General features: G+C 35.4%; 1 protein-coding gene across 1 annotated transcript in view; it reads right to left on the bottom strand.

Annotated features, from left to right (window-relative positions):
* Positions 1-3,650: 3,650 nt before the first annotated feature.
* The window catches only part of CLIC4 (chloride intracellular channel 4), a 130,587-nt gene continuing 121,082 nt past the window's right edge, over positions 3,651-13,155 (bottom strand). The window contains exons 5-6 of the mRNA XM_012650910.1: positions 7,960-8,141; positions 3,651-7,202 (exon numbers count right to left, since the gene is read on the bottom strand). Of these exons, the coding sequence (XP_012506364.1) occupies positions 7,038-7,202; positions 7,960-8,141 (347 nt within the window). The 3' untranslated portion in view covers positions 3,651-7,037. The remainder of the gene's footprint in view (positions 7,203-7,959; positions 8,142-13,155) is intronic.

Below are 13,155 nucleotides of genomic sequence, written 5' to 3'. Positions count from 1 at the left end.
GCTCACAGCAACCTCAAATTCCTGGGCTCAAGCGATCCTCCTGCCTCAGCCTCCCAGGTAGCTGGGACTACAGGCACACGCCACCATTCCCTGCTAAGTTTTTCTATTTTTAGTTGTTTGGCCAATTTCTTTCTATTTTTAGTAGAGACGGGGTCTCGCTCTTGGTCAGGCTGGTCTCAAACTCGTGAGCTCAAACGATCCGCCCGCCTTGGCCTCCCAGAGTGCTAGGATTACAGGCGTGAGCCACCACGCCTGGCCTGTTCTTTCTTTTGGTTCTGTACTCCCGTCTGGGGTCATTTTCCTTTAGGCTGAAGTACTTCCTGTAGTATTTTTTGTAGCACAGGTCTGCTGGCATCAAATTCTCTCAGCTTTTGTCTGTCTGAAAATGCTTTATTTTGCCTTCATTGTTGAGAATATTTTCACTGAGTAAGGAATTCTGGGTTGGCAAAATTTTTTTTTTTTTTTTTTTTTTTGCACTTTAGAGATTCAATCTCTTGTCTTCTGGCTTCCAAAGTTCCTGCTAAAAAGTCAGCCATTGGTTTTATTGTGGTTCCTCCAAAGGTTACGTGCTACTTCTGTCTGTCTTGGGACTTTCTATGGTTTACGGCAGTGTGATTATGATATTCTTAGGTGTGATTTGTTTTTATTTCACGTAGACTTTGCTGAGTCTCATGGATTTGTGGGTTGATGTCTTTGCTCAGCTTTGGAAAGGTCTCATTAAATTACTTCATGAAATATTGATTGCACCCATTCTCTTTCCTTCTGGGACTCCAATTACACATATATTTAGATTGTGTCCCACATGTCTCAAATGCTGTTTTTATTTTTGTATTCTTTTTGCTTGTTTGGATAGTTTCTATTGCCCTATCTTCAAGTACTAATCCTGTTGTCTGCTGTGTTCATTCTGCTGTTAAATTCATCCAATGAGCTCTTAATATCAGATGTGTTTTTTAGTTCCCTAAGAAAGTTTTACTGTGGTATAATTCACAAACCATAGAATTCACCCATTTTAGGTGAACAAAATTAATTGACTTTTAGTAAATTTAGAGTTGAGCATGAATCAGAACATTTTTTTCCTTTTTAAGAATTTATTTTGGATAACATTCAAATTGAATTTTAACTCAAGAAAGGAAACCTACATCACTACTTTTGCCAATCAACCTGTCAACACATTGATTATTCAAAACTGTAGCAAGACAAATTGCCCTCTTACAATTTTTAGTCAGAATTTATATACCATAAAGCTGACATTTATAAAGTATACAATTCAGTGGTTTTTATTAATAGTATATTCACAGTTGTGCAACCATTCCCACTATCTAATTACAGAACATTTTCATCACCCCTAGAAGAAATCCCATACCCATTAGCAGTCGCTCCCCTTCTTCCCAGCCCCTAATTAGTGGCAACCACTAATCTGTTTCTATAGATTTGCCTATTCTGGACACTTATAAGTGGAATCATACAATATGTGACTTTCTGTATCTGGCTTCTTTGAGCAGGTAACTTTGTTCCTTTTTATGGCTCAATAGTATTCCATTGCATGGATATACCACATTTTGTTTATCCAGTCATCAGATGAATATCTGATGGGTAGTTTCCAGTTTGGGGCCATTATGAATAATGCTGCTATGAACATCTGTGTACAAGACATGTAGCCATGTTTTTAATTCCCCTACGTATAAACCTAGAATTAGAATTCCTGGGTCATACGGTAGCTCTACATTTTAACTTTTTGAGCTGTATGCCTTTTAGGGGAACTGTCAAACTGTCTTCCAAAGTAGCTGCACCATTTTATATCGTCACCAGCTATGTGTGACGGTCCCAATTTTCTCCACATCCTTTGCTAACACTTGTTACTGTCCACCTTGATTATAGCCATCCTAGTGGAAGCTCTATCTCATTGTAGTTTTGGTTTGCACTTCCCCAATGATTAAAGATGTTAAACTTTTTGTGTTCATTGACCGTTTATCTTCTTTGGAGAAATGCCAATTCAAATTCTTTGCTAACTGTTTAATTGGGTTGCCTTTTTGAGTTGCAAGAATTCTTCATGTATTCTAGACATTACACCCTATTTATAATCTACTTTTAGAACAATCCCATCACTCCATAAAGATCCTTCTTGCCTATTTGTAGTCAATTCCCACCCCCAGGGAACCTAGTGTCAGGCAACCACTAACATGCTTTCTGTTTGGGCAGGTCCCTCCCTCTAATGAAAATTTGTCTCCTGAGTATTGTGAGCTTACGGGAGATTTTGCCCTGCTTTTAGAAGCCCTAGGCTTAGCTTCCAGTATGCCATGCACTGCTCTACTAGTTCAGCACAAGTCCTGTGAGAAAATCAGTCATGTATTTGAGGTGTTTCGGTTTCCATTGTACTCTATAACCAAGAGCCTTGTGATTTTCTTTTCTCCAGCAGAGGCCCCAGTGCATGAGCCACACTCAATCCTTGGTTCTGGGCCCAGAATCAGCAAATGCCCTCAGGAGACCATCAGTTTACCTCAGAAAGGGTTTGTCCCTCTGAAATTCCAATTCCTTATTGCCTAGCATACATTCTGGTGTTTAAAATATTATCCTGGTGTTTTAATGTAGTTTTTTCTGCTTGTTCCAGCAGGAATATTGTTGCTGTGACCTATATCCTATTCATCAATTGCTGTAAGTTTTTACTGAGTCTTGAGATCTTGTAAGACAAGTTCCCTTTCTTCCCCCCACCTTCAGATATGCGTTGGCTAAAAAAAATAAGAATAATTTTATATATATATATATATATATATATATATATATAGGCTATTCGGGGGCATAACTCTTCCATATGAATTTTTGAAATCCATTTATTTGACAAAGATTTGAAATTTTCATTCTTTTGACATCTCCATCCATGAACATGGTATACCTATCATCCAATGAGCAGATTTTTATATTAGGTCTTTCAATAATGTCTTGTGCTTTCCTCCATAAAGGAACTGCACATTCTTTCTTAGATCTGACCCTAAATAGCTTAGGATCTTTTGTTTTTAAAGCAATTTTTGTTTTTCAGAATAGGTAATAGATTCATCAATTTGTAAAAGCTCATAAAAGGATACATTGATAATTTCCCACCCGTTTTCCTCAGTCATCCAGTTTTCCTCCAGAATACCAATGTTACCAATTTCTCTATTAACTTTTAACGTAGTTAATATTAGTATTTAGTAACTATTAATAATTTTTGTTCCTCAATCTTGTATCTAGAAATCCAGCTGAATTCTATTAATGTGTAGGTTATTTTGGATTTTATACAAGCATCATCATCTGCAAAGAGTATCATTTTGTCACTTCTTTTTCATTTCTCATTCCTTTTACTGGTCTTACTGAATTGGCCAGGATGTCTCTAAAGTAGTTGCGGAAAGTAGCTGGATAGAACCTGTGACAGAGGGCAATCCTGACTTTAATGTTTCTTACATGTATATGACATTTGCTATAGCTTCTTGGTAGAAATATTTACCAGGTTTTAAAAAAAAGTTACCTCTGGTCCAATTTTGCTAAGAATGACTATCATGAACGTTTTTGTCAAATTATTTTCTGCACCTATTGAGATTATCATATGGTTTTTCTCCTTTAAACCTACTAAATGTGCTAAATCACCCATAGGAAAAAAGTAGTCTCAAATAAAACACTTTTACCCAAAGTTGTTATTTATTTTCATGAGGGGGGGGAAAAAAGAACCTTTTATGATAGTGAAAATATACTTTATTTTTTTAATACAATAGCTGCCAGCAATATACTGGTGTTGATGTTCCAGAGAGAAAAGAAAATACAAGCATTCTACAATAAGCTTTCATTTGCTTGCTGAAGAAATTCTAAAGAAAATACTCCAATTCTGTTCAACATTATGGCTTGAGGGATTGAAATTTTTTTCCATGATAAAAATTTTAGTGGCCTGAACCTTGATCATTTATAAAGGATGGAGTAAAGAAAAGTCCATATATCAATAATGAATGCTTCCCTATGAATTACAATACTGGTTATAACCAGTGTAAGAAATTGGTGAATCAATAAACTTGATAAAATGTGTATCAAAATGTTCATGAAAAAATACATTTCTATTTTCTCTCATTTTTACTTTGTAGTATTTTCTAAATGGGTTTTTTAAGTGCACAGAAATAAAAAGCTATCTACATACAACTCTGGAAAGATTCAAAACCCAACAGAAGTTAAAATGCCTATATTCTAGAGTTGATCCACTTAGTGTAAGCATAAATGTCAGAAATCTCTTTATTTTATATAGATTGCTCAAGGGTTTAAAAATAAATTGTGAAAGCCAAGGTTACCAAGAAATCTTATTTGAATTTCTTCACAAAAGTTAACAATCCTACTAAAAAAAGATAACAGAACTGTATAGAAAATCTGCATCCATATCAGAAAAGGGAATTTGTATCAACTGGAATAGAAGAGAGCTTTCCAACTGTTGAATACAAAAATTTCTCAGAATCCCTTGGAAAACAGTGAGACCTTCCATTCAGACTCAAACCTCCTTATTGAAGTAATAAAACATAAAGGGTGTTTAAATGAAGGGGAATGATTTGTTAGTTGCAGAAATAAAATCAGATGTTTTCATTATGTTAATCCATACACTACATGACTTGCCTGCCATGAAAACATTTATGTCCCAAATCTTTCAATATTTTAAGCTATAATCTTTCCACATACAAACAATAAGGTAAAAGAATGTTGTAGGATCATCCTTTCTACTAGCTTTTGTCCACCTGCTAATCTCAATTTCATATGACTAACTTCTCTGATAAAGTAATAATAAAATGTCTTTATACAGAGAAAAATAATTCTGCCTTTGTCAAAGTCATAATATATCTGCCTTTCTTGGACATCCAGAGAGAACCAGGTGTAATCATTGGATGCATAAAAAACAATGAAGAGAATAAATATCCAAAGTGAAAATACTTTGCGTTTCAGAATCGGTTTTTCATCACTCTATTTTGAGGAACGGAGCTCTTTCCTCTGTTAGCCCTCTACTCTGCACCACTTAGTCCGCCGTTCACTAGAAAGAACAGAAATCCCCTTCTCTCGAATCTTTTTCATACCTTAAGGCAAGGTTCAATATCACCTGAATGCCAAGCTGCCACTATTTAAAATGTAAATGAATAGTGATGATACCTGCCTATGTACTGATACAGATGGGACACTCACCCAATGAAGCTACTGCAATATAATTTCTCAATAAATAACTGGATAGTGCTTCTTCCTAGAACCAGATAAATCATTGTCTAATATTTAACTAATAAAAAGATAGGTACTCAAACTTTTGATCAGCAACAGGAGTTGTAAGAAAAGTAAGGCAAAGGAATTTCCCTGAGCCAAATGGATACAATATGGAGCTTTTCTTATCTTTCTATACTAAGTTAATTTACTGATAGGTTAAAAAGGCAGTATGCTTACAAAAATCAGGCTGCTTCCACAAAGCCAGTGCTTACTAAATATTAGCATATCAAAGGGGGAAAAACACTGCCATTTTAAAGCAATATACTTAAAATTCAAAAAATAGTTCATGAGAAATAGCACTTTCTACACAAGTTAGGTATAAAAAAATTACAAAAACTGTATTATAGTCACAAGCACAGTCTTCAGATTTGTACTCAGAAAGTCCATTTTGCTCTTTTTAAGAATAAATGCATAGCAAATTTTTATTTTCACCAACTTCATCTTCTCTTGTTAGAGCACAAACAATTCTTGTTTAGGACTTTGATTTAAAAAGAAAAAAACAAAACAAAACAAAAACACATGCAGAGTCCTATTCCTCAACATGGCTGTAGAAAAATTTAACTCAAGGAAGTATAATGATTGAGATCAGGCAAAACTGCAGCAAATACTCACTCACCATAACAATTATAATTTAGTCCAACAGGAGTGAACAATCCTCTACGCACGGTAAATGGGGTGAAATAAGAAAATTGGTAGTCTGTGTTTTATTTCGTTTTAATATAGGAAGGATAATGCATTCTTTAGATCACCTACATTAAATATGCTTTAGAAACAAAAATTTACTTCATATTTTGACAAACCTTCCCTTCATTCCTTAGGTTAATTTGTGTTAATTTTTACATTACTAGTCATTGTACTACTATAGCTAAATCAACTAAGTATAAGTTTATGTAGTGTTGCTCAAAAGATCTACAAGTAGCAAGCTCTATGCTTACCTAAAAAGGAGCTTTTTAAAATAAAGGAAGAAAGCAATAATGTTCCAAATGAATGGCACTGGGCAAAATATATATAACAAACACATTAAGACAGAGTCTCAGATGCCCATCAGATTCTAAGTATAAAATGCTTGCAGAAGATCTTGAAAAAACCATCTCTTCCTCTAAACTTTTAGCTTCTACATAGTATCGGATGTTTCAATTGGTATGAAGGATAAATGCTTTTAGGCAAAAGTAAAAATGTATCTACAAAGCAAAATAGCAAAATCTGTAGTGATCTCTGTAGAAGGCTCTCTTCTCTGGTGGTAATATTCTTTAGTACATATCCAGGACAGACTAAATTGAAACAGAATATTTCTGATACAGTAGCAATCCTTTTATATACTCTTACTAAATATTACAAAATTTCAAAAAATACATAAATATTCCTTGTACCATGCATTACGCACCAGTTTGGGGCTGCCCGATGAAGTCATGGCTACTATTTTAACATTACACATTGCACCTCCAAAGTTCTGCCATCTCTACACAGTGAATGGACACAATGGTTAGGACTCCAGAGAGATGGCAAACTACCTCTAAAGTGAAAAGATTGTGATGGAGTGTCTCCAAATTAGAGGATAGGAGGATATGGGTAGGGGGAGGTAGGCAGGGTAAAATGATTTCAAAATAATACTGCTTAGGAGTGTATATTTTAAGATAACTACTATACCTTGTCTATCCTTGATCCTAATCTTGAATAACTGCATGTTCATGCAAAATATAATTTCTACTCTAGGAAGAGAAGCAGTCTGTTAGGAAAAGCATATTCTTAGGGGAAGACATGAAGATATCTCTGTCATAAGTGCTATTTTACTTGGTGAGTCTTTTGGCTACATCACTATATGCTATTTCAACCTCCTTATCACTGGGACAGGTATTGGTGAACTCATCCCTACTATATGCATTAGTTAAGTATCTCCAGATGCCAGTCATTCCTTTTGGAATATCAAAGTTGCGGTATTTTTTGGCCACCACCTGAAATACAAAGAGATCAAAAGTTAACAGATTTATTTTCCATGTCTTATAAATGAGACATATCTCTGATTTTAGAGCCAATTATTAATGCCATAAATCTTTGAGAACTGCTTCTATTTGAAAAGAAATCTGTCGCTATTATTCTAACTGGAGTTTTAAATAACGACCAAGACTGCAAGCTACCCCAGAGATCCCCAAGTGTAACAGTGACTGCAAATGCCTGCCTAGGACATCCAGAAAGACAGCCAGGTGTAATCATCAGATAAATACTTTAACACACATGCACACACACAATGTTAGATCACTGTTTTCCTTATCTTAGATCTTTGCTGCACAATAGTGCTTATTACTATTCTATATACTTAGCAATGTGCCTACCCAGTGTCTCACATAATAAATGATCAATATTTTTTGCCTTGAATAGAAAAGGCCAGGTGATCACAGAACAGAATTTGACAACATAAATCATTATAGTAAACGCCAATCCAAAGTCATCTATTATATCTTTGAAAGATATTTTTATGCAGTCACAAAAAAAAAAAATTCCCTTTCTCATATGTCTCGATTTTAAGACATAATGTTCCATTTAATTCACTCTACAGTGTTTCAAATACTGCCTAACCCACATTAAGTTATACTATTTAGGGGGCTGCTAGTCATATGAGATCAGAAATGTTTTAATAAGCACAAAGGAAGTGCTACCTGGTTAAATACAATACCAGGTAATAGCAATGTCACACCACATCCACAGGCCTACCTTGACAATATGCAGTTTGGGCAGCAGGTTGCAATCAGCTAATGTCATTTCATTGCCATCCAGAAATTTACGTGTAGAAAACTTAATGTCCTCCATACTATTTTCATCAATTTCATCAGGGAGTGGAGAATTCAGATATTCATCCAGTTTCTGCAGTGTTTTCAAGAGACCCCTCTCCAGGGCTGAAAAATAGATGGCAACACTGTAAGCCCCAAACCCCAAAGTACAAGCATTACTCTTTCAGTCAATAATTGTTTATCAAATGCTTACTCTGACACTAGGTACTGTAGGTGTAGAATAAGACAGACAGGGTTCCTGCTCTCCTAGGACCTTGTTTACATGGTAGGGGGATGAGACAAATTTGTTCAAGTAAATATATAAATAAGCATGATAGTTTCAGACAATGATATTTTAAAAACTTGTTAATAACTAAATGCCTCACACATGAACACAGCTAGTCCAACACAGTCGACATTTAAACTGGGAAAAATGGGTGGGAAAAGGCAAACATTAATTCAAATCAAGGGAAGAAAATTTTGCAGAGACAGAGATTCCTGCCCTCAAATTTAATTCCTGTTCCCCCAGGAATATTTGGATTTATCACCAAGAAATACGTTAAGAAACTCCAGTACAAACGATCCAAGGAGAAAGCCTGGGATTTTTGCACTGTCTTACAGAAGAAGCCAAGAATGGCACTATCTTATACAAAAAGCACAGAGGTTAGATTAGACAGTTCAATTTACAATACTGAAGTGGGAGCCTCTTTAGCCAAACAGATTAAGATGCTATGATTACTATGATTCAGAGAGAAGTGGGACAGAGCCACCCCTATACATTTGGCAGGCGAGAATTCTACCACTGAACCATCCATGCCCCACCAGTGTACATTTGGAAAGTTGAGGTTAGTGACCCTTAGCAGAAAGGAATGGGCATGCCATTAGAAAAGAATATGGATTAACAACGAATGAATCTTCTATTACCCCTTCTTACCCTTTACTTCCCAATCCACCTTCCCCTCTCAAGCTCAGAATAGATGAACTCACACTGATGATTACAGTAAATTGCCATAAAAGAAAGTTAAATATCATGAGGTGACAATCCACGTAGCTGTAAGTTTGAATAAAGTTGAGTCCTTAAAGGAAAAAGGTAAAGTTTTACATGCTGCATATTAGATATTTCACCAGCAACATAAATATGTCCTAACCCAATACCTCTTCTTCCAAATTGCTGCCACCCACTCATCCCTTGGTCCCTTCATGGTAGTCCAGGCAATAGGTGGTAGGTAGCCTTACTTAGGTAAGGGGCTGTAGGCACAAAAAGGAATGAAGAGATTTTAGGAGATAAACCAACAGAGCTCAGAGACCAAAGTGAATATAGAAAAAGGGGAATAGATGTATTCAACACAACTTGAGTCCCTACTATGTGCCAAGTCTTGTTTTAAGTATTGTTAAATTTCTCAGTTGAATAAAACATAAAATGTTCCTATTACCAGAGAGTTTAGATCTTGGGGAGCGGGGGTAGTGCAGAAAAGCTGTTCAACAAACTGACAACGCCCAGGGTGAATGCTGGTGCCGTTTACTGAAATATTTACCTTCCTAGAGGTGAAGCAGATTTAGAGGATGTGGAGATGAGTTCAGTTAATATGCTGAGTTTGAGGTGCCTGTAAAGACATGTGAGATGTCCAATAGACAAGGTTTGAGTGTCAGATTGACCTGGAGGAATATTTGGAAGTCCTGAGAACATAAATGAATAATGAAATAGTGGAGTAGAGGAGAGACAGAGGGCCTAGGGAAAGTCCTAAGGAACATCATTTAAAGGACAGGTAGGAAGAAGAATCTGGGAAGAAGATTAAAACGGAAGAAATACACTCTTACAGAATCTCAGAATTCAAGGTTTGGAAATATCTTCAAATCTCAGCTCAATCTTTCCTATGAGGCAGTCTCCCACAAAGTGCCATATCACTGGATTACTCTATTATGCAAAAGTACAACTGCTTTTTACAATGGCCCCATATCCAGTAACCTTGCTAATTCACTTTCTTCTTACTGTTTATTTGTAGATTCTTTTGCATTTTCTACATACACAATTACATTGTTTCAGAATAATGATATATTTATTCCTTCCTTTACAATTCTCACGCCTTTCTTTTTCTTGCCTTATCATGCTGGCTAAGACTACCAGTAAATGCTAAGTAGAAGTGGCGACAGTGAGCATCCTTTTCTAGTTCCCAATCTTGAGGTGAAATCTCTCACTGTTTTCTCATTAAGTATGATGATTACTATAGTTCTTTGCAGAATTTCATTATCAGATTAAGGAAGTTCCCCACTATGCCTAGTTTGCTAAGACTCTTTTAAAAAACAATGAATATCATGTTGACTACGCATAAGTAATAAATTTTATCAAATGCTTTCTTCTGCTTCTATCGAAATGGTCATATAATTTTTCTCCTTTATTGATCTGACAATTTATACAGATTTTTGAATGTTTAAACAATCTTCCATTCCCGAGTGAAACTCAACTCAATTGTGTACATTATCTTTTTTCATTTTGCTGAATTTGGCATACTTTTTTTCAGACTTTTGCATCTGTGCTCAAGAGCGAGAATGGCCTGAAAATTTCCTTTCTTTTAATGTTCTTGTGTGCTTCTGGTATCAAGGCTGCCCTCAAAAAGCAAACTGGAAAGTATTCCCTCTCTTCTGTTCCCTGGAAAAGTATGTGCAAGTCTGACGTTACTTTTTCCCCAAATGCTTGGAAGAGTTCATCAACAAATCCCATCTGGATCTGGAGTTTTCCTTTTAATTTTAAGAAAACTTACATGATTTTTAATTACAGATATAAGACTATTCACATTTTCAATTCCTTCTTGTGACAATTTTATTCTACCAGTTTTTGTTCGAAAATGTCTAGTTTTTAAAATTCCTAAATAAAAATCATCACATTCTTACATTCTTTTTCAGCTAAAAACCTTGGTGAACATATATTAAGAGAACTAATTCTCACAACAACCACAGGGCATAGGAAGGGTAGACATTATCCTATCTTATAGATCCAGAAATAAGAGAGTAGAAAATTTGCCTTATTTTCAGCATCAAAGGAAAGAGATTTTGACATCTGGAATTTGACTTGTTATGACTTGGAATTATAAATTGAATGGTAAATCCATAGGAAAGGCTGACGGGTTTAGCAAGTCTATCAACCCAGGGCTGTAAATATAAATGTCACATCTTGAAGCAAAGATAAAATATTTGGATGTGTTTGCTTTCACTTAGTATTTCGCTACTTACAGAATTCTAATTTGCTTTCTTTCAGCTCACTGAAGATTTCATACCATTGTCCTCTGAATTCCACTGTTCCTTATTGAGAATCAGTGCTCAGTCTTATCACTATTCTCCTAAAGGGCTTTCTCTGACATTTTTAAGATTCTGTCTCTGGTTTTTAGTAATGTGACTATGATGTATATAGGTGTAGTTTTCTTTATATTAATATTTTTGCTGCTGGGTTTTATAATGCCGATTCCATGGCTTACCATCTTTCATCAATTTTGGAAAATTCTTGGCAATAATTCTTTACATGTAGCTTCTACTCAATTTTCTTCTCTCCTTCTGGGACTCCGGTTACACATGTTAGACAGCTTTTCCATTGTGCTCCATGTCTTACCACTCTTCTATATATTTTTTTTTTTGTCCTTTTGTCTCTTTGTGCTTCTATTAGATATTTCCTTCTGATCTATCTTCCAGTTCACTAATTCTTTCTTTAATTATTGTCCAAACTGTTAAATTTCTCTACTGAGTTCATAATTTCAGATACTATATTTTCAAATTCTAGAACTTCCATTTGATTCTTTTTTGTAATTTCTACTTCACTGAAATTCTCCATCTTGTTTTTTTATTTTTTGAGCATATTAAAGTTATTTTAAAGTCGGTGTCTGATAACTGAATACCTTCTAGTTTGTAATGCACTTTTAAAAATGTATTAGTTTTGTTTAGTCCATGATATGAGCTCTAATAGATGTTTTAAGTTATTAAATTTTTAAACTCAGGGCTGGTTTACATTTAACAAATCATATACATCTTCCCTTTAATTCTTGTTATTAAAGTAATTCATCATTCTTGCTTTCTTGACTACATGTTCTTTAAAAGTAGAGTTTGTGTCTTGTGCTTCTTCTATATCCTCTAAAATTCATAAAACTTTCTTAAGCACCTAATGGACTGGTGAACACCTGGCCAAGACTAAGAAAGGCTGATAATTATATATAAAAGTTTTGAGTTTCTTAAAATGTATGAAGAAGATTCAAAAAGAAATTAGGTGAAAATGAAGAATGAGGGGGCTTAGAGAACTGACTTACCTTCTTTCCTCCCCCACCTTCCTTCCTCCCCCACCTTCCTTCCTCCTTCCTTCTCTCCATTCTTCCTCTTGTGCCACCTCTGTCTCCTTTCTCTGCTTCCTGCAACTGTTCCTTCTTCCTTCTATAAATGCTTATTAAATGCCTGCTCTGTACAAAGCATTGTTCCAAGAGCTAAGAATGTAGTGGTGAACAGACAAAAATCCTTGCCTTTGGGGAGCTTATGCTCTAGTGGGGGTTAAATACACCATACATAAAAATCAGTGAGATAAAAGGTGAGATGTGCCAGACTGCTATTTCTTTCACCCAGCTCAAGATAAACTGAGTGGTTTTTAGCAGCTGCGTTATATGAGAGGTTGGTGAGAGGAGAGTCGAGCAAGTGGACAATCTTGCACCTCTAGAATCACATTTGGCAAAAATGATGCACACAATTGTGAGAGGTCCAGGAAACTGAGAACAAGCGAAAGAACTGCAGGTGCACAGGGCTCCTCTCTCTTACTCACTCTGAGACGGCTTCCCCATTACTTAAAAATAATTTATTATCTCTTGTTCTCTCTTAATATCTCTTATCCTAACTTGCTGTATCTTTCTTGCCAAGGGAATATTAGAAAAAAAAGAAAGGAAAGGAAAGGAAAAGGAAAAGGGAGAAGGAAAAAGGAAAAGGAAAGGAAAGAAGAGAAAAGGTAGAATGAATACATGAAAATGTAGAATGGATACCTTTAAAGTCAGATAAGTTTGGAAATTTGTACTTGATTGTTATCTCTTTTGTGGGAGCGGGAATGAGGTAGACACCATATATTGCTATAGAACACAACAGCCTTTTAACATGTAAAGAAGAATTGGTAATACATATA

Source organism: Propithecus coquereli, unplaced genomic scaffold, assembly GCF_000956105.1.
Source record: "Propithecus coquereli isolate 6110/MARCELLA unplaced genomic scaffold, Pcoq_1.0 Scaffold341, whole genome shotgun sequence".
Taxonomy (NCBI): domain Eukaryota; kingdom Metazoa; phylum Chordata; class Mammalia; order Primates; family Indriidae; genus Propithecus; species Propithecus coquereli.
This window is presented reverse-complemented; position numbering and strand designations above follow the sequence as displayed.